The 22,148-nt window shown below is 39.0% G+C and overlaps 1 protein-coding gene and 1 long non-coding RNA gene across 9 annotated transcripts in view; one reads left to right on the plus strand and one right to left on the minus strand.

The window, feature by feature from the left end:
• LOC26533607 (uncharacterized) overlaps window positions 1–14,751 on the minus strand; it is a 29,458-nt gene extending 14,707 nt beyond the window's left edge. Inside the window, exon 1 of the long non-coding RNA XR_004469360.1 lies at window positions 14,311–14,751. This is a non-coding gene — a long non-coding RNA (uncharacterized lncRNA). The remainder of the gene's footprint in view (window positions 1–14,310) is intronic.
• Syt1 (Synaptotagmin 1) lies at window positions 638–21,990 on the plus strand. 8 transcript variants are annotated; one of them, XR_004469359.1, is made up of 12 exons: window positions 638–742; window positions 1,925–2,243; window positions 7,932–8,192; window positions 8,254–8,513; window positions 8,571–8,663; window positions 9,105–9,299; window positions 9,356–9,532; window positions 14,748–14,862; window positions 16,228–16,361; window positions 18,762–18,999; window positions 19,110–19,381; window positions 19,445–21,990. XR_004469359.1 is itself a non-coding variant. In XM_033380468.1 (11 exons), exons 3-10 carry the CDS (start codon window positions 7,952–7,954, stop codon window positions 18,966–18,968), a joined length of 1,422 nt encoding a protein of 473 aa, XP_033236359.1. In that variant the 5' UTR covers window positions 638–742; window positions 1,925–2,243; window positions 7,932–7,951; the 3' UTR covers window positions 18,969–18,999; window positions 19,110–21,990. The 8 variants fall into 8 exon arrangements, 7 of the variants coding, with proteins under 7 accessions (XP_033236359.1, XP_033236361.1, XP_033236363.1 ...); XM_033380468.1 differs by having other exon boundaries at window positions 19,110–21,990; XM_033380470.1 differs by having other exon boundaries at window positions 14,751–14,862; window positions 19,110–21,990.
• Window positions 21,991–22,148: the final 158 nt, after the last annotated feature.

Raw genomic sequence — 22,148 nt, forward strand, 5'->3', positions numbered from 1 at the left:
CTTTATTCAGCCGCTCTGGCCGCCCAAGCTCCTTTGTAGCGAGTGAGCTTATCATTTACTCGGTTCCACAGTCAACCCCCCACGACCCTTGTAATGTCCTTGCCGGGCCAAGCCGAAACCTGTATAATATGGTCATTGACAAATTTCCATGGCAGTACGCATGCACTGTAGAGCGTAGAGTCCCCACGCGCAGGTTTCGAGGCTTTGCGGGAGCTTTTGCCGTAACATGTGGCCGCATGTCAGATGTTCATCGAAGGACGAGGATGAGGATGAGAGGGCTTTTGCGTGGGCTCAGGCAAAAACTAGTAGCTATGCAAAAAAATAACAAATAAAGGAAGAATCAAATACAAAGTCACATGCTTAAGGATACTCCTTTTTGAATGTTTTTTATAATACAAAAAAATCTTGTAAAATGTAGCCTATCGATCAGCATAGAAGAGTATTCGTTAATTTCATTGACCAAAAGTAAAGTCCGACTGCAAGGGATCTAAGACAAATACCTTGCCCAAACTTTCTCCTCCAAAGTCTCCACTCGCCAAAAGTTCTGCTCCCGCCACAGAGCCCCGACCACCCGCTGGCCGAGCACCCAAAATCGATGCCCAACCGGTTCGCTCTCTCTCTCTCTGTGTCTGTGGCTTGGCCAGCAGCTTTTTCCTCGCTGTTCCTTGAACGTGTGGGCCAAAACGCGAATGAACATCGACCGTGGAAGTTGGCTGCAGCAGTACAAAGCGCTAGGCTGAAGGTGAATGAGAACAGGAAAATTCTACAAGGGAAACGCTTACAAAATCCGACCGATAATTCGAAATAAATGATGAAATAATCAAATCAAATCTATGGAATAATTGGTAAAAAGCTAACAAAAACCCTGACAAGTGATTCTCGACGGTTATGTAAAAGGAAATTCCATCGAAAGCCCCGAAAAGTGTCCGAGCGCGTGTGTGTGTGCGTTGCTGTGTGCCTGTGTCTGTGTGTGTGTGTTTGCACGCGCTGACGAAAAAGGAGAACATTTTTTGTGTATCAGAATTTTTCGGTGCTGTTTAGGCAAAAATCACGAGCAAACGGACGAGACAAAAATAATGTAGGAGCCGTCTAATTGAAAAATCCAATGTGTAATGCAAAAAATTTATTAGAAATCGAGAAACACAGAATGGGGCATCGTTGAAAGTGAAAACGCATGTGAGCCACTTGCTGGGTTATTGATTTTTCCACATGATTTCTGTGGCAGTGTGGTCTGAGTGCAAAAAGAGATGACATTAAAAGAAAAAGAAATACAATCGCTTTTAATGGAAGGCGTTTTCGAGTATAATATAAATAATAATTATTAAATAAACTAAGGAAACGAAAGGAAGGAAAGGAAAAGAAAAGGAAGAGCGTTCTTTATCCATTTCAAGTGTGTGTGTGTGTGTGTGACTGTGCGAGAGAAAAAGAAAAGAGGAAAGCTCAGGCGTTACGGCTCTAAGAAAATCTCTATCCTGAATTTGCTTTCAACGTCGTCTTTGAAGGAAAAGCGTATTTGCCAACTTAACCTCGCTCTCTCTCGCTCTCTCTTTGCCCCTACATGCACACGCACCCACACACGTAACCTTTTGAGCAAAGAGACAAAATACACACCCGCCCACACACCCACACACACACACACACACACACAGTCGCATACGAGATTCGCTCTATCAATATTTACGCATACCATTGTATTTTGATATTACGTATTCGCACCGTTACTCTCCCGCACTCGTACTTACTTTGTCTCTCTTTCTCTCTCTCTCTCTCTCTCTCTATTTCTCCCTTATCCCGCTCTCTCGCTCTCGCTCACTGTTCGGTCCGGTGCTCTCGCAATGTTTGGTGCAAAATACACGAAATTGTCATAAATTAACAAATTAAACTCGCAACAAATTCAATGCAAATCGTGATAAATACAAATCAGACTTATACAAAATTCATGTGAGACCAGCGAGCCGCGGCCCCTAGCCAAAGCTAGCCACGTACCAAGGAGCAGCAGCAGGAGCAACTCACACACACCGAAGGACCCGCATCATCATCATCTTTCCTGCCCAGTCGTCGCCACTGCTGCCGCCCTTGCCCCCGGAGTCACACTTCGTTAGACGCTGCTCAAAACCCATCATCTAACCAGTAAAACTGACTATAAACAGGCACATTAAGTCCAAGGCAAAGCGCAGGCAGGCCCAGACTTTGATTGGGGAGAGGCATCATCGGAAAGAGCGGCAACACTGTCTGACTAGGAGGTAGGTCGAATAAATTAAACAAGAAAGAATTGGGTAAGACCTAATAAAGAGTGTACAGGTCGAATGCCACTCACAGAAGAGTAAGGACTGCAATTACATATATCCCTAGGAGGAATTACTATTTTACAGAGAGTTAAACCAAGAAAATGTACATTCTTGTTGGATTTATTGTATTATCTTGAATTCGATTAGGCCTGGTGGTATTTTGAGGCAAGATTAGCCTAGGATTTGTATGAAAACAACATGGCTGGATATTAGTGGTTTCCGTAGAAAAACTAGATTAAATGTAAGACCACATTCTATATACATTCTAATGAACAAGTGTCCTTCTTGTACTTGGCGTTGGGAATTTTCCATGGAAGATTCATTTCCCCTGCCGCCCAAAGCCTCTGCCCACGTTCAAGCCCACACAAGATACTCGTATCTTATTCATTACGTTCCTCTTATCTCTGTCTAATGCCGGCTAAACTTGATTAAGCATCTCTTTGGCTAATTAGCTTTGAAAGACAGACAGACAGACAGACGGAAGGAGAGGAAGCAGGAATTTCAGATATGTAGATGGAGGAGGCCATGGGGGGTAAAAAGGCTCCTGCGAAGTATGGAAACCGCACATAATAGCCAATAATCAAGTTGGGCCCCCAGCCCCCCCTCTAAGACAGACATAGTGGGACACCTACCAGTCTTTTGACCCCTTGCATAGATATTCCCCCGTGAGTGCAGTGAGTACTGTTTTTGATACTCTTAGAATATAGTTTTGGAAAGCAATTTTTGGTCAATCAATGGAAAAGCGTTTGTTCAATGAAAGCGAAAAGGATAATGATGTGGAAAATTGGTTTTTCTCCTCGGGCATTCTTCATGTCTCAGCCACAGTCTTGTCCTTCTTCGCCGTCTCGTTTCGGTTTCTTCCTATTTTTTTCCCCTATTTTTTTGTGCAGAGTTTTTATTTTGTTGCCTTCTCTGGGTTATGTGCGCAGTAGAGGGCAAAGAGAGCCAGAGAAAGCGGCAAAGAGAGAGCTCTCGCCAAAAAAGTTTAACCGATTCCTGCTCCGAAGCTCATCCAAACGACGGCGAGAGAAGCTCGGGCCGTGGGCCGTGGGACGTGGGCCGTGGAACATGGGCCCCCCTTCCGTTTGATTCTGGTTCATTTTGGCCTTTTGTGCGTGTGTTCCACAGATGTTACCCGTAGATCTGAATCCTTTTTCCATGTGGGGGGCGGTCTTCCCTGTTTTTGTTTATCCATTGCAGGTAATGGCTGGCCTGTCAGTGCTCTCTAATTTGTTTTGACAGCTTGATTGTCAGCTCTTGGCATTTACGTATGTCCTGTACGTATCTCTCTCTCTCTTTCCGTGCTCCGATCTGATGGGCTTTTGGCCTCGTTTATCTACTGAATGTTTGATGATGCAAAAATTATCTTATCGCTAAACGAATTTGCCCCTAATCTACTCGTAAATGAACAGCCAATTGTTGATATTTTCCTTTTTTCACTGCCACAACCCTGTCACCCTCTCTCCCTCCCTCCCATCTATCATGAGTCTGTTCCACCCACTATAGCTGGAGCAGACAGCTATTCTATTTATAGACAGCCGCGAAAGGTCAAAGCGCAGAAATTATTATGCATAGTAGTAGAAAAAAAATCTATATAATAATTGGCTGGGATAACGACATATATACCATGCTATGGGAGGTACGATTGGATACCATTTTCTGGACTGAGTGTGCGGAAAAAATTAGCAAAAAAAGGCCTTACCTCCAGGGATCATCAATTTTGAAAAGAATCAAAAAATTTGTAACCAATCGATTTAAAACCGCATTGGACCCCTTGATTGAACTATTGATTGAGATGGCGCTCCTTGGCAGGCAAATCCTCGTCTTCTACCTCTGAGAACATCCCCAAGTCCCCACCAAAAAAGGCTTGCAAGGCCCATCATCTGTAAGATATGTACTACACACTCGTCTGTATAAGAATTCCCTATGCCTACTGCACATTTAATGGTTGGCTTTGATGACCCAATTTCGAAATGGGAAATGTTTGCCCATCAGTTCTCAGTGCACATTTAAGCTCTTTTACAGGTCCTCATAACGAGGACTTACAACACCATCAAAGAGCGAGACGAGAGGCAGCTGTTGGGGCCCTAAAAGAGCCCCTCGTACGAGGCGCTTGGACTGCGTAGTTTTCCGCTTGGGCCCCAGACAAATTGGCACCAAAAAAATAATACATACTCATATACTATACACCTATTTGACCTGTGGGCAGCAAGTGGAACGAGAACTGGCAGACTGACAGAATTTCTGGCCTGTTCCGCAGAGCTGGTTCCGGGATAGTGCTGGCCTTCTTCTTCGCTCCTCGACTTAGGCTTTTGGCGCTTATTAACATGCAAATTTGGGTTAATGGCAGGACATTATTTAGCTTGAGATTTTTGGTGCACCAGCTTTCACTTTACAGGGGTTTTTCCAGAACAAAATGCCGTTTAGTGAATCTAAAGTTAATTTCTTGGAGCGATTTTCAGACACCGTGAAACTTGCTAGTCTCCCAGCTGTCATTTCCTCCTCTTATTTGATTTCCAGTCGGCATTCCCATGAGAAAACTTCTTTAAGCTGCTTTTAAATGTATTGATTTGTGGAAAAGCGAACTGCTTGAAGGCGTGGTCAGGATCTCTTTCGAGCAGCCTGCTTGGGGCCCCCCTTCAGAGTACATTTTCATAAATTATATAACAAATTATATATGCAAATTGCGTTTAGTCGCGCCCATATCGGCGCCTTCGAGGGCAGTTCTTGTTAAATAAACACAACTTTTGGACCCGTGGTTGAATTTTAAGCGTATTTATGGGGTCGGATGGGCAAAGATGTCCTCGGGCCTTTCCATTTAAGAAGCTCTCTCGGAGTCTTTTTCCTCTCGTATAGTACGTGCAGCTGTCTGTGTGTGTGTGTGTGACGGGACTTTAGCAAGGGTATATACTCGTATATGTGTGTCCTTTGACGTCATTTGCCAAGTAAACAATTGTCGGGCAACGGCAGCAGGCAGCAGCTCACGCGGTTGCCAGCAATTTGAAGTCACTTTGCTCCTAAATTGCTCTTATCCCAGTTTGTTGTTGGCTTCCTCTTTTATTCTCCCAGTGGGGGGCTAAGTGGGTGGCCATTATAATTTATCTCTGGCGCAGGGAGCTCTAGGGGAAACTAAAGCTGCTTTTCCTAGAAAATAAAATATGTAGGTGCAGTGTACGCAGCAGCCTCTAGCAGTGCCTATTATAATTCATCTCGAGGTCTTGTGATTTATTCAAAATACAGCAGCATCCTTTGATGGAAAATGGTGTGCATAGGTTCCGGCAAAAATAGGTGCGGGCAGTAGGATTACGAGGAGGACGATGTGCAGAAAAGTTGCTACTTTTCCTATTATACTTTTTTTATATTATCGGTAACGTCTTAGCTTCTGATATATCGTGATATCGGAGCCATTCTTTAGTTAGTTTAAGGTCTAATTATTTTTGACAGACTGCATGCCTTCAGTTTAACCTTTGATGGATCTAAACCTTATCCAATTGCTTGAAACATAATTTTGAGTATTGTATTATATCGTAAGCGATATTAGCGGGCCCTGCGAACGTTGTAACACCTTCAGATAAACCATAGAGTGGTAATTAGACACTGATAGTTCATATTTCTAAATGATTTTATCTGAATGGGCCATTTCGGATGGCTAGTGAATAAATGAATCCGGATCCTTGTGGCGAGGACCTCCACGAGCTACATAAAAAGCAGGGAGAATGGTCAAACAACCGATGTCTGCCGTGCTCCCTTCACGTGCATGTCGACGTGCCCTAGAGCACCATCGCGTGATTCCACATTCTCGCCCACAATTACCACTGCGACTGTCCTCCAGAGGGTCTTTTGTCTGCTCTGACAATGATTTTGCATTGCATCCAATATTAATAATGCTCATGAAAAAGATTTTGCAATTGTTCTATCATTTCATATTTAGTAGCAGTAAAAATTTGATACCTTTTATTCAGTTCAGTTGCCGAATCACCAACGAAACAAATCTGAAGGAAATTCTGAAAGATTTCCATAGAGAAACGAATAGATTCCGATTGAAACTTCAATCCATTGCAATGTTGGCATACTACAGATCTCTATAGGCGATTGCGGAATCCTATTCGAAAGCATTCATGTCTTCATTTCCGACTAGTCTTCTGTACAAGATGGGCACGTCTCCTTTTATTAACCTCATGCGTTCGATTATAATGGAAATCCTAACTATTTATGTCATGACGTACACGTCGTCCAAGGTTTGGTCGTCTAAAAGCAGGCATTAATTAAGCAAATAACTCAATATTAACTGTCCATGTTTAGGTCTTCTAAAAGCAGGCATTAATCAAGCAAATAACTCTATATTGATTGAGATTTTTTTCATAAGAGAAATAAATAAAATTCCCAAAATTTTCCAAACCTGCCCAGACGTTCTTAAGTGATGTAATTCCATACATTTTCCCCTCTTCAGTTACATATATATATAAATTTGTAGATTCTCCAGTCCCCCCCCAGTCCCAGTATCTTCCACCACTTGTTGTTTATCTTGTTTTATATCGATCCTAATACTGAATCCCAGCTATTCGAATATCTTTTCTTTTACGTACATTCATAATTATTCGTTTTATGAAGAAAAAACCATTCCAAAAGCTCAAAGTTCTGGTTTGCATACATTTTTAATGGGGTTCATCAAACCCCCAAGGACCAGGACGAGTGTCATTCAACTTGCGAGTACGAGGGGTCAGCAAAAGTCTCAATTTCGCGCAGCCAGACCAGTGACAGCTTATTGTCAATCAAGAAAATATGAGTATATTTTTTAATAAGTAGAAACACAAATACCCGAGGGTCCGCGGCTTAGCTCCCTAACAATGGCAGTTCAGGGTCAAAGGACGTCAGACAACAATAGCAAAGGACCCGACTCAAGCAGATTCGCTTTATCCATAAGTAGGCTCAAATTGTTAAAGTAAGTGAAAGGCCAAAAGGAGCAAAGAACCGGGGAATAAAATATGAAAAAATTCAAAACGAGGGACTACACGGCAGATTAATATTAATGAATTCAATTAGAAAAGAAGGCGGGAAAATTAGAAAGGAACAAGCAAAGGAAAAAGAGAAAGAAATAAGAGCAAAGTGTATAAGGACCCCCGCGAGTGTAAGCTTTTTATGTAGGTTGCTATTGCGGATACATATACATATACATATACATTTATCGCTGTGTGTGACAGAGTGCGTGCCCTTGGCATGCTGGGGATAAGCACTTTTGCTGGGTGCGTTCTATCCCAGCTTTCTCCCACCCCACCGCACCGCGTAGACGCCGTCAGCGCATTTCTAGTGTTTCAAGGACACCGCCAGTGTAGGAAAAGTTTGTAATGACTTTTGTGGGATTTCTTTGTGGACAAATCGTCGGCATTCCGGCTATTTTTAAAACGGATGCTCGCACAATATGGAAATTGACCGCACATTAAACAAATGATGGTTAAAGTAAGAAGAATTTAAATAAAAATGGTCTAGGCTCCTTAAATTGGGTTATTATAAAATTAGAAGCAAGAGCGAAGAGTCTAAGTGTGTTATGAGGCACAGAAGACCCTTGGAAAGTAAAGGAAATATATGTATTTACCGGCTAGATTATTGTAGGTATTATATTGTTTCATTTATTTGTTTTTCCAGCAGAATCACAACACAACAAAATGCCGCCAAATGCAAAATCGGAAGCGGACGCCAAGCCGGACGCAGAGCCAGCGCCCGAGTCGGCAACAGAACTAGATTCCGTGGACCAGAAGCTGGAAGAAACACATCACTCCAGGTTCCGCGAACTGGAGAAGCAGGAACAGGAGTCGGCCGCCGAAGAGGCAGCGGCAGCGGCCGCCGAAAGTCAACGAATCGCACAGGTGGAGACAACAACAAGGAGCGCAACCACAGAGGCTCAGGGTGAGTACAATAGACGCCAAAGCAGCCAGAGATATATATGTACTGTGTTGTGGTATTGCAGAATCAACTACCACCTCCTTGCCGGTCATCAAAAAGATTGAGCATGCCGGCGAAGTGGTCACCGAGGCGATTGCGGAGCGCACGGGCCTGCCGACATGGGGCGTGGTGGCCATCATAATACTCGTATTCCTCGTCGTCTTTGGTATTATATTCTTCTGTGTGCGGAGGTTCCTGAAGAAGCGAAGAACCAAAGATGGTAAGGGTAAGAAGGGTGTCGATATGAAATCGGTACAGTTGTTGGGATCGGCCTACAAGGAGAAAGTAAGTATCTGAGCCGCCATCAAATATTAGTAGTTATTGGGTTCTGGTATGCCATAGGTTCAGCCTGATATGGAGGAACTCGCCGAAAATGCCGAAGAGGACGAGGAGGACAAGCAGAGCGAACAGAAGCTGGGGCGTCTCAACTTCAAGGTGGGTCCTACCGCTCATTCCCCCAGAGCACACCACTCTTAACTAATCCCAAAGAATACAGAACTAACCAAAGCCAAACTCAGATAGGTGTAAGATGTGTGCACAGGGAAACACACACAAAGAACAAGGACCACTACTCACTCTTATAACTCTTGCTTCCCACAAGTATACCCTTATGTTTCAATCACACTCGAACTCACCCACTGAACAACATTAGATTAGACCAAAATTAGCTAGTTGTTGGCAGCTGTTAGATGTATTTCCGATCTGGGATATGTCTCTCAGTGCGAACAAGCCTAAATCTGAAACTGAAACTGCACATAATCGTATGAAATAATCACGAATTGTCAATACCTTGAACTAACATAATCTCGTTCTTCCTCTCTCAAAATCCGAATATCCCCTGTTGTGGCCCCCCTTGTTCGATTTTGTATCTTGCAGCTGGAATACGACTTCAATTCGAATAGCTTGGCCGTTACGGTCATACAGGCCGAAGAGCTACCCGCCCTGGACATGGGCGGCACTTCGGATCCCTATGTCAAGGTCTACCTGCTGCCGGACAAGAAGAAGAAGTTCGAGACCAAAGTGCATCGCAAAACGCTGAGTCCGGTCTTCAATGAGACGTTCACCTTTAAGGTAAGGAAGGAGGAGCACATCCACTCTTGGCTATGGTATTTAATGGTCGATTCCAGAGTTTACCCTACGCCGATGCCATGAACAAAACGCTCGTGTTTGCCATTTTCGACTTCGATCGCTTCTCCAAGCACGACCAGATCGGCGAGGTGAAGGTCCCTCTGTGCACGATCGATCTGGCGCAGACCATCGAGGAGTGGCGCGACCTCGTCAGCGTTGAGGGTGAAGGCGGACAGGTATGTAGAGCTGGGCCCGCCACAAGGCCGGGGCAGTCGAGGTCGAGGGGCTAGGCCGCGTCTCGTACATCTGTCCAGAATATCTGTAACTCTCTCTCTCTCTGTCTATGTATAACACTCGGTGTGCCTCTAAGTTTTTTTTTTGTTAGTCCAACCAAAGAACGAAGTTAACCGTTATCTGTGTCTTATGATTTATTGGGTCTGTTATTTGTTTTCTCTAAGTTATGCAAGTCCTCTCCAAACCGACGACTGAGCAAGCAGTGCAGTCTTCTGTTCTTAAGACGATTGTGTTTTGTGTGTATACGTATTTGCATTGCAATTTCAATCGGAAGTCGACAATCGATAAGTCGATAAATACTCGTACAGCAGAAAGCAATCAATCGCTCCAAGACGATCCAAGTATTTCCAAACCGACCCCCGTCCTCGTTAAAGTACATGGAACAAAAACAATTACAAAGAAAACTCTCCAGAACAGAAACAATATCAACAAAACAATGAAAACTCCTTCTTCGCGGAACAGACAAGCAAAAGTTTATCGAATCTCCTATGAAACTCCCATGAAACACACCCAGTTCAAAATGCAAATATATAAAAACATGAATCAAAAACGAATAATATAACGATGCAACAACAAAAAATCCACAGAAAACAGACGGGGAGAATCCAATTCGGAAATCACAACTGAATTTGCTCCTCCCCTCCCCACCCCCCCCAACCCCCAACTCTTTGACAGCATTATGATTTCCCTCTCTACTCTGTACTCTACTCTACTCTACAACTACAGCAAAAAATAAAACTCTAAATTTCTCTTTCTCCAATCCCCCATCCAAAACAAAAAACAAAAAAACAAAAATTGTTTTCGAAACATATAATCTCTTGTTTTCTTGAACTTTTGTAGAAGGTAAATACGAAACATACAATAATTACAAATCTAACAACAAACCAAAGAGAACTCTGTTACACTTTTGCATACTTGATTTGAGTTTATCATTTTGTACCCTCTAACCTCTAACCCTCTAACCTCTGTATAACCTGCTCTCTGAACTGTCGCTCTTGTACATGAAATCTGTCTATAATAATCATTGTATCCAAAGCAAACTCTAACAATACTACTGCATATCTTCCAAACTTCTTTGTCTGATCATCCTAATCAATCACTTTCGTCTTGAGCGATTGTTCTTCTTCTCTCTCTCTCTCTAACTCTCTCTCTATATATATACATTCAATACATACTTATATATCCTGATATATTGTTATGTCTGCATTCTTTCTCGCATCATTAATATTGTAGTTGAATTTTTGTATTGATATAAGCAATTTTGTCTATGTTTGAGCTGTCTTGTTTGCAACGAAATACTAACGAATAGAAAGGCATTTTCTGATAAATGTTTTCACATTTCCATATATGCAAATAATCACACTGCAATATTATTTTGCTGAGAAAATCTGTGGCATAAGAAAAAAAAAACAAACGCAAAAATCAGCGTGGCTTCTTCTCCACCAGAAACCCCCTCAATCTTCCTTCATTCTTCCAAATGTTATTGCCTTTGTCGGGGCCCATTGCCACGCTGCCCAACTATCTCAAAAAGTATCTCTGAAACACTAATCACACACTAATTTTTGTTTGCACTTTGATTGGAACAATTTAACGCCGAAAATACTGGAAACTTTTGCATATCTTTCTTAAAGTAGTACCAACTATTGCACCCCCCGTTCTTTGCATAAAGTCCGTCAAACTTTTATTACATAGATACAAACATAATACACACACTCAGACACCCTCTATTTCTCTATCTAACACGCAGACACAGTCACAGACACAGCCACAGACACGCACAAAAGAATCTTCGAAATAAATAATTAAATTAAAATGTTGTAAAATATTTGCATTGATTTCATTGAATTGGTATAGTGATGATATGAATGCTTTGACAAGATCGGACACAGATACACTCCCACACAAATGCAAATACAGATACAGATACATAATACACACACACACACACAAAACACAGAAACACAGATACAGTTTCAGCAAAAGCTTAAAGTTTTCGCCTGTGAATGCCAGACTGGAAAATAAAAATTCATAAGAAAACGAAGATAGCCGACATGCCTATACTCTTACTGGATTACTCTTTAGCTCTTAAGCTAAGGAAAACCTCCTAATCTTGTTCGAAAATGTGTACAAATCCAGCAAGTGTATAGAAAACTGTCGCATAAAGTCGATTCTCGGTGCAAGGAAAACAATCCCCAGCTTTACTGCCCAGAGACAGCAATTATAACTTTTTCTCTATATATCTAATAAAATATAAAACAGTACAACCAACAATAGTTTAGCAACACTGCAAAATACCTATTGAACCATTTACTACCCTACTGCATGTTTTCCTTTTGCTTACGACTAAATACTTATATACTATATGATTCACACTAAGTATTAGAATCGAATACTCCAGACACACACATACAAACCCAGAACACGGACACGCGACCAGCAATTGGTTACAGAAAATACGAAAAAAACAAAAAAAAAAAGAAAAACATTTACTTTTATACCACAAGAAATACTACTCGTACTTATCAAAATTATGATGGATATGGAAATCAAAAATTTTTAATATGCTCTTCATTTTTCTCTTTAATTATTTTTGAACGTATCGCTAAAAACCAAACAAACCAAAAACAAAACCAAATCAAAAAACCTGTTATCACAAAATTCGATTTGAAATTACTTGAAAATTTCCAAACTGTACTCGAACTCGAACTTGAACTCGAAATTTTTGACTCATGCCATGGACAAATCAATCCGAAACCTGAATCGGCCTGAAACATGTAAGTATACGAATGGAGAGAAGAAAACTCATTATTATCGTTATTTGCTTTGGTTGTTGTCGTCATAAATGTGTTCCCAGTTCTGTTCGTTGTGTTTGTGTTCAAATTCTGTTCGACTCGACCAGCAAAATCGAATCAGGATCCTGAATGCTGATTGCTGATTGCTCCCTCTGAGGAAGGACAATAAAAAAACAAAAATATGCATATAATACGCTTCTTTGAACCTTAAACTCTTGTGCTTAGCTCTCTGTCACTGTCTCGCCCGATATGTGTATAATGTAATTATTATTAAAACAAAATTATCTTTTTCGGTTGCATACTCGTATTGACTTGTTTGTGTGCTGTAATGTTTAAGCAGAGCTTCGATCTTCGACAGTCAAATACCTCAACAACAAATGCTCGACAATGTTTTTCCAGTTGTACTTTTTGGTTTCTTTCGATTATGATTACATTGTACGTATTTTCGTTTCCATTGAACATTCACCCAACAGTCAACAATTAAACAACTCGTATCTCGTATTTGGAGAAAATGCCAGATACCAAAGCAAATTAAATCAGATCAAGTCAAAAAGAAAAAAGAATAATAATCAGAATATGACTCCAATTCCAAGACTCAAACTATTTAAAACAGTTGCGGTAAGTGACTCCGATCTAAAATCTATAACTTCACAATAACGCTCGCTCGCTCGCTCTCTGTCTGTCTCGCTCGCTCGCTCTCTGTTTCTGTCTCTGTCTTGAAACTTTTTTAAATAAAACACACAACCACATATACTACCGTATAGCTTAAAACAACAACTAAACAAATACCTAATATAGTCCAGCAACTAGAATTTTCATTGCCCGGGCTAGTTGGGCCCTTGGAGAGGTGAACGAGGAATTGGCAGATCCGATTGGCATTGGCTTGTGTTTCGAAAGTCCAAATTATGAATACCATGAACCACTACTGCAAGCGGCACGAACCAGCCTAGGGTCCTACATACTATGTTTATATACTCGTACTCGTAGAACTCTGAATCTAATCTAGCTAGAACTTTCATTTGTACGATATGCGAGTATGGTATGCCCCTTCATGTACATAAGAATCCACATCTCTATTTCTCTATATACATACAATATATACATATCTATATATTTACACTCTTTTTTTGGATATGCCTCCGAAACGGGTCCATTAGAACCCCTCAAATTAGTTTCTATTGTACATACAAGATCGGTTCAACTATGCTTGACTTCAAACTATTTTATCTTCTCTATCTATCTTCTCCTAATCTAATATCAATAATGTCTAAGAAACCATTTTTGAAACCAAATATTTTTGCATTTTGTGCAGTCGGTTTTGAGCTGGGTGTTATTAGACGAATACCGAAAACGAGACCAACGACATACGAAACTCAAGAACCCAGAACCCCAAGATTAGATCTTGACTAGACTATAACTCAAAGTATAGCTGTAAGTTTTGGTATGATTATAAATAAACAATACATAATACACTCGGTACCCAGAATACAGGAAACTTCAACATTTGAACAATATCAATTAGTTTTCTTTCAGTTGAATTATTTTCCTTGGTTCCTTAACTCTTCCTTTGGATATACAATACAATACAATACTCGATACTCTTCTCTCGATACCCCTGTATACTCGTACACGCGTGTATATATCTATATATGTTTACGTTTACACTTACCAGAATCGAAGCTCTATGACTATGACGTGCAGTAAATGTTTTAAATGTAATTTTTTGTGGCGTTTTCGTTTTGTGTCGATATAACCATGAACTATTCGTAAACCTTACGTACAAATTGCTTACCAATCAATCAAATAAATATGATATAATATAATATAATATAATATACTGTACTGTACTGTTCACCCCGCCCCCAAATCCGAAGTGTGTTTGATTTATCCTGATTTTCTTGTTTATGAACTGTCTTAATGTTTTGTACCTGATATCCTTGGTTGTTATTACATATATAAACTTGATATTGTGTAACTTTATAAATCGATTTTATATTTTTTGGTATACTCCGAAGTGTATATCTCAACAATTTCAATGCTTCCTATATTCCATGGGTATATTCAAATACCCAAGTATTACGATCCCAAACGGATCTAAAATGAGTTTAATCTTTTAAGTGCAGAATACCTAAGAACTGCAGTACCCTCTGTTTGAACCCTGCCATAGTGCCGACCCAAACGAATATAGAAACGCATATATAACTTATATATAAACTATACTTTTGTGTGGATATGTATTTAACTGTACCTCTAGTCTTTATGTGACATGTTGCTTGTTGCAAACCGTACCGGCCCCGTAGCGAAACCTACTAATCACAACACAACTCTCGTTTCTCCTAACTCTTCTTCGGATCTCGCCACACAGGAAAAGCTGGGAGACATCTGCTTCTCGCTGCGCTACGTCCCGACTGCTGGCAAGCTAACCGTCGTCATACTGGAGGCCAAGAACCTGAAGAAGATGGACGTGGGCGGACTGTCTGGTAATATGGAGTGCTACCGATGCGCTGTCAGGACTGGGGCCAGGACCAAAGATGTTTTTGTTGGGCTCCCGGCGGTTCTGGCAGCGTTTTTGTTGTTATCTGTTTGTGTAATTACTTAGATGTGTGGAGTTGTACCTCGTTTGGTTTTCCTTTTGAGTTGAATCATTTTCCTTTGATTTTCAAACGTCCAAGGCAATGCAAACGCCAAGGCAACGTTTGCTCGCAGAAAAAAAAAACAACAAAAAAAAACAAAAAAGAAAAAAGAAAAAGTGCTCTGAGAGCCAAGTCCAACCAATTTTATTCCAATCCAACTAATATTTTGTCAACTTTTCAACTATCAAATAGCGCCAACTTTCTCGACTTGCATATTTTCCCGTATTTGTCTTGAATCGCGTACGCTAAAATTCAACTAAATTCATTTACTCTCAAATCAATACAAAAAACCAATACAAATGGATATATTTTCGCCCGGCAACGTTTCCATACCGAAATCTCGCACAGTTTTTACTTACTTGTATGCCTGGCAAACCGAAATAGAACCCAAAATCGAATCAACTAAAGCTCTTTCCGAACCGAAAAGACCTGTCAAAATCTCGCTTGCTTTTAGCTTCACTTTTGCATGTAATCTAACAATTTGAATTCAATATTTTCAAGCTAACACTCGACACCGTTTCGGTTCCACACCGAAGAAACAAAACGTTGCCGCTGAATATATCCAAACAATTAAAGTTCTTCTAGGCTTTTACAAACAACAGAACATTTTCCAGTATGTTTTCAAATGCTCGAACATTATTCGGATTCCAAACAAAATTCTTAGTAACAAAATTTTTCAAAGAGCAAATATTCTTTTTATATAATTTACAATTAAACACATTTGTATGCCTTGAGTTCCAAGAGTTACTGTTTCAAAAACAAAAACCAGTATACAGTATACAGTATGTAAATGATTTTAAATTTTTGAATTAATTTCCAAAGAGAACGAACCAAAGGAAAACTATTATTATTCTTCACCTACTATAATTGCAATCCAACGAGACGAGCAATTATCGTTTATGAAATCTGAATAGCGTACGGGTTTTTACTTTGGTTCGTTCCTCTCGTACGAGTTCGTATTATCGTTTTAGTTTTATGTTTGTTTTGTGTTTGCAAAGTAAAAATTTGCCAAAAACCTATTCTATATATAACACGTATATAATTATAATTAACCCAAGTTTTTTGCGTAAATTTCTTATATGTGTGTGTAAAGCAAAAACCAAAAAGAAATCAAGAAAATGTGTTCCTCAAATTGTTGCAAAAATTTTACTTTGTTATAAAAACGAAAAAATGTTTTCTTTTTCTTTCTTTCAATTCTTTCCTATATTATAGATCCATATGTGAAAATTGCAATCATGCAAAATGGCAAACGTTTGAAAAAGAAGAAGACAAGTATCAAAAAATGCACCCTCAACCCTTACTATAATGAGTCGTTCTCATTTGAAGTACCATTTGAACAAATACAAGTATGCGAGAATGTATTATACTATCCTATAAAAAACCACAACTACTACTACTACTACTACTACAACTACCTATACAAACTTACCTACTACTACTACTACTTATACTGTTACTGCTGTCCTCTTCTGAACTATCTAACATACAAACCAAACCAACCGAGTTTTGAGAACCCAACCTCCCTCTCAACACACACTAGCCTCTTACGTGCAATCGTTGTTGTTACCTATACTATATATACTATATATATATATATATACGATATATCCATATATTGAATACTTGTATTCCAAAAGACAACAACACCAACTCTAAACAAACAAACCGAACACGTTTAGTGCCAATTCTTTCGTATTACCCATAAAGATATCTATAAACTCCCCCCAAAACAAACTTAACCAAACCAAACCAAAACCTTGTGTTCTATAAGACCTATCAAAAACGTACTCAATGTTCAATGTTGTAATTTAAAATTTAAACCAAAATTTACTAAGCTTTTTTATTTTTTAAACGCTTTTCTTACGGTTGTAAATATTACAAAAACAAAAAACAAAACTATTATCAATCCAGCAACAAAAAATAGAAGAAGCCGGTTGAAAATTTGTTGTTATGCTTTAATTTGAGTAGTTTGGTAAAATGATTTTAAAAAAAAAGCAACTTTTTTGTTAGATTTGTATCAGCCTCGATATGTGCTTAGACCAGCCGATTGGGTTTCTGTTTTAGTTGATAAATGTGTATTTGAAAGACAATCTGGTAAAGGATAATTATAATAGCAAATACAGGCATGCCCTAGGTCTAGGTCTGTTCCAAAAAAAAGCATTATAGACGCCCAGCCCAACTCGTACACACAGTCCTAGACACACAGTCCAGTTGAATGGAGAGCAAGCAGTAGTGTGCCCGCTTCGGTCTCACGACTCGTGCAGAGCCGCCCTCAGCCAAGCAGCCGAGCATTTCAAGCAGTAAAGCATTCAAGCAGTCTAGCAGTTAAGCATTCAAGCAGTCAAGCAGCCAAGCAAGAATGTGCACGTGCCCACCCACACACTACGCTCACTCCAAGAACAACAAGAAACAAGAATACTTACTTAAACTACTCTTTCCATAATACAAACTATCGCAAACTCCCTAACTCAGCGGCGTCAATAATGCACCACGAAAACACGAAGCGAAGTGGGTACATTATTTTGACACTGTCTTCTGATTTGAATATCGAATACCAATCGCACCACAACAGCTACAGTACAAATACAGAATACACAATAAATACCAAATGCCACCACAGAGAAGTATAGCGTATCCATCACCGTAAAAACCAAAGAAAAAACATAATAAATACCACCATAAACCACATCTTGCCAAACAATTTGGAACGATCGAACTGCAAAGTCAAGAGGGAGAACTCTGTTTCGGTTACGTGTGCTTGTGCAAGAATATCAAATCTCCCCCTCTATAAGTAGGACCCCCCATGCTGACAAAAGAATAACTACGACGAATGGGATTGAATATTATACATTTTCGTTTACACGTATTTAATGAACATTTTTCTTTTTGCCACAGCTTTAATGAAATGCTATCGAGTTTCAAGAAAAGTAATTTGTTCATTAGTCCCCGCCGAGGTTTAAGAAAAGAGAAGAGATATATGTATACTCTTATCTGCCAACAGATATCATCATCGACAAAACAGCCGATTCATTTGCTTCTCACCTTACGCTGATCGAAAGCTTTTAGGAATTAGTTTTGAGTTTTCAAATTGTTTGTTGTTTTATGCTGCTCATCCCTAGCTTTAGACATTTGCATGTTCTGCTTGATACCTCACCATCCCACCAAAATACCATACAAGAAAATATACAAAAAATACTCGTATATACTCCACAGCAAACATTTCCGTTTCAAGGAGCTTTTTGTAATGCTTGAAAGCCTTTAGATGTGTTTACAAACAAAATAACCAAAGAACCCAAAGCTTGTGCAAGCCCAAGGTCATCGAATGAAGATCGAAGATGAATCGCATCGCCCACCGAATGATCTCAACGATCCCAAGAGAACTTCTGAAAGTCTGAAGTAGCCTGCACCATATCTTATATATACAATATACAGCACTCAACCGCCAAGCAATACTCCACGTAGATAAGACCTTTGTCTATAACTTCTATAGCTTCCCAAAACAGCATTTTGTAGTGTCTGCCTGTTAACCAAACAACAGATCCCACTGCTCCCCAGTCCAGCCCAGCCCCAACCAACCAAAACCAAACAGAACACGTATATCGAAAATAACAAAAAGTTCTTCTAATCAAAAGCGAAAACCCCACCCCACTCAGAAAAAGAGACCGTTGAAGCAGCTCAAAGCCAATTACTCAATACTAATGCGAACACTTTCCCCTTGAACACTTTCCGCTAACACTTGAATATAGAAAATCTGTCTCGTTGTGACCGTTGTGGACTACGATCGTATTGGTACCTCTGAGCCCATAGGACGCTGCATACTCGGCTGTATGGGAACCGGAACTGAGCTGCGCCACTGGTCGGACATGTTGGCCTCCCCGCGTCGACCCATTGCCCAGTGGCACACACTCAAGGACCCCGAGGAGACCGACGAGATACTGAAGAACATGAAGTAAAGCGCTACATGGCCATGGCTGACAAATGCAGGTGGGCTGACTATTCACATTGTACACAACCATGTACAGCCCAAAGGGGCTGCCAATCCCATAAAGTATTTGCTCTTGATCAGAATGAACAGCTACTTTTTCCAATTAAAGACTTACAGCACATCTATCAAACGTATGAAAATAACCAAAGAAACCACATAAGAAAGCCGTCAAGCATAGAAATCGATGCATCATCAGCTCTAACCGATCTAACAGATCCTCCTGATCCTCACCCGGAACGACAAACAACAATCAAATGAAATATCGTAGTTAAAGCAAATTGTTCATCTATGCAGTTAACCCACACATACAAAAAAAAAAACAACACACACACATACACACAGGAATCAAAGCCGATTTAATGATAACTTTAGGATTATAAGGTATATCTCATTGGTTGAACAGGAAAATGAAATGAAAACATAAAACTAATGAAATGTTTCCAGTAACCGAAATGATTTGGCTTGGACACAGTTATATATTCGTGCGAGTGTTCATTTCCAGATCTACTACTCGCAGGACCTTATTGTTGTCACTGATTGCGATTTTTCCAAATAAATTAACGCTAAAATGAATGCAGAAATGTTCTACATACTCAGCGTATGGACGTATGGATAAATTAATTAAACAAAACGGAAGTTGTGGGGTATCATTTTAAAAGTTAAGTTTCATTCGATTTTAAATTAGTCCAGCGACAAAGTGTCGGAATCTAACCAGTTTTCACTTTGCTTTTCAACTGTTGAAGGATTACTAGCGAATAATATTACTAATGAACATAAACAAAGGCATCGCAACTGTTATGTAAATTATTTATTATGTTTAAATTATGAGAATGTACTTAACTGTGTAAGTATAAATCAACATATATGGATAATAGACAAAGAAGCAACACATGACAGACATATGAAACAGAAACAGAGGAAGGAAAGCAGAATCATAAATTATATATATTATACATATATAAATATTATGTAACCCTTGCATAGACTAATGTTATGTATGTATACACAGATCTGAGTTTTGAAGACCTAACAAAATCAGACGTATATTCGTAAGTAGAGAGGAAGCCCCAAAACCAAAAGCAAATAACAAAAGTTAAACTTTAAAGCGTGATTTCAATGGAATATATCATCAGTTTAATCTTTACAAAATATCGAACATTTTGCGCCGTGGATCAGATTGGAATCTTTGTTTTATGATTATTTATATTAAAGAATGTTAGGTAAGAAGAACTACTATATTACGGCTCAGTTTTTTTTAGGGAAAATTCATTTTCTAACGCGAACTTTTAACCTTCTTTATTTGTGGATCTCCTGATTAAAATCCTCATTTATTTTCGACTAGAATCTATCCCTTTGTTGCTCCTTCGACTCAAGTCTTGAGGTTTCTACATTTCTTCGTTTTGGACTCTACCACACTCAATAATTTAGAAATCATATTAGGACCTAATGAAAATATACATACTAACTAAATGATTATGGCAAAATGTTAAAACAGAAAAAGAAATATTAAGAACAATAATAGTTATTACTATTTATATTATATTCAAGTATATATATACGACATCTAAACAATATACATTTATATATACTTATATAACATAGTGCTCTTGCTGCACAAGCCTACTAAGAAATCGGATCTTTTAATATGGCCCGCAAAAAGAACTTCTATCTTCCTATAGAAACAGTCTCAGAGTTGAATAGGAGGCAAGGGCAGCGCGTTTCCAGGGGAAAGTCGGGTATAAATTGAACAAATTAAAAGTGAGAAAAGAGAATAGGATGAGCCATAATTTTCTGATTTTTTCCATATTGAAAGTAATGAAATTCCACTAATAAATTAGATGTTTTTTGTCCTGTAAATGGTATATTATGTAATGGTAATGATAATGCGTAGTTAGGGATCGGTGTATCCCCTGTACACACACCTACACAGTTGTAGTTATGTTCACCGAAACAGCCAGAGATGCATACAAAATATGAGTGCACACAAGATGCAAATGCAAATAACAAATATTTATGTAATATAATTCATCTAAATTAAAAAAAAAAAACAAAACAAAAAAAAAAACAAGTCGAAAAAGAACTCGAAATGGGGGACAAAGCTCGATGGAAGACAGGAAAAACAGATCTATAAGAAATTACGAGCATTCTTCAATACAAAAATTAAACAAAATAAAGTACTTTGCTTTTCCAAATAGTTACTGTAAATTATCTCAAAACCCAAGAACAAAGACACAAAGACACGAAATAAATCTTAAATAACAACAAATTAACATAACCTAATCACAAAAACAAAGACAACAACAACAACAACAACAAAGAGAAACAAACTATATATACTTGCGTATTTAAACAAATTATATGAAATTATATGAAATGATGTTGATTATTGATTTAAATTTAAACTGAGAAAGTGAATAAAACAAATTATATATACACCTATATATATATACATATATATATACATACATATATATAATATTAAACCAGACAAAAGCAGAAAAGTTCATTTGTGTTTTCCTTCAGTTTCAGTATCTTTAGTTAAACAGCGTTACACTGGGCCACACACAGAACCCCCTTGAGAGAAGAATGTAAGTGTGAGCCCCTCTAAAATCCGGATGTACATACATACATACATACATGCACAGAGACACAGACGCAAACACAGATACACACACAGACACACAGTAAAACTGACCACACGAACTGACCAAAAAGCAAGTCGTACACTTAAATGTATTATAAAGTTAGTTATACAACAATATCTGTATCTGTATATGTATATGTACTTGTACTATTATTTCCTAAAGTCGAAAGCAGAGAGATTCGAAAGATACGTTTTCAAAGCAGCATTCAAAAGCAGCGCAAAGCCATCACGAAAAGCACAAATCAGTAGGAAAGGCGAAATGACGCCAAACAAAACAAAACAAAAACAAAAAATAATATTAAATAGGTAACAATAACATAAAGACGATGGAAGCAAGAAGAAGCCATAAAGATAATGTAGCAGTCCATGTATGTATGTATCTTTATTTTATAGATATGTATGTATGTAATTTCTATCGATAAATCAGGCATAAATGCATTTAGAAACCAGAGAAGAGCATCCGAACAACCGATCTACCGGTATAGCAGTGCGAGATTTGAAACG

The sequence above is a fragment of the Drosophila pseudoobscura genome, chromosome 4 (assembly GCF_009870125.1).
Source record: "Drosophila pseudoobscura strain MV-25-SWS-2005 chromosome 4, UCI_Dpse_MV25, whole genome shotgun sequence".
Classification (NCBI taxonomy): Eukaryota; Metazoa; Arthropoda; class Insecta; order Diptera; family Drosophilidae; genus Drosophila; species Drosophila pseudoobscura.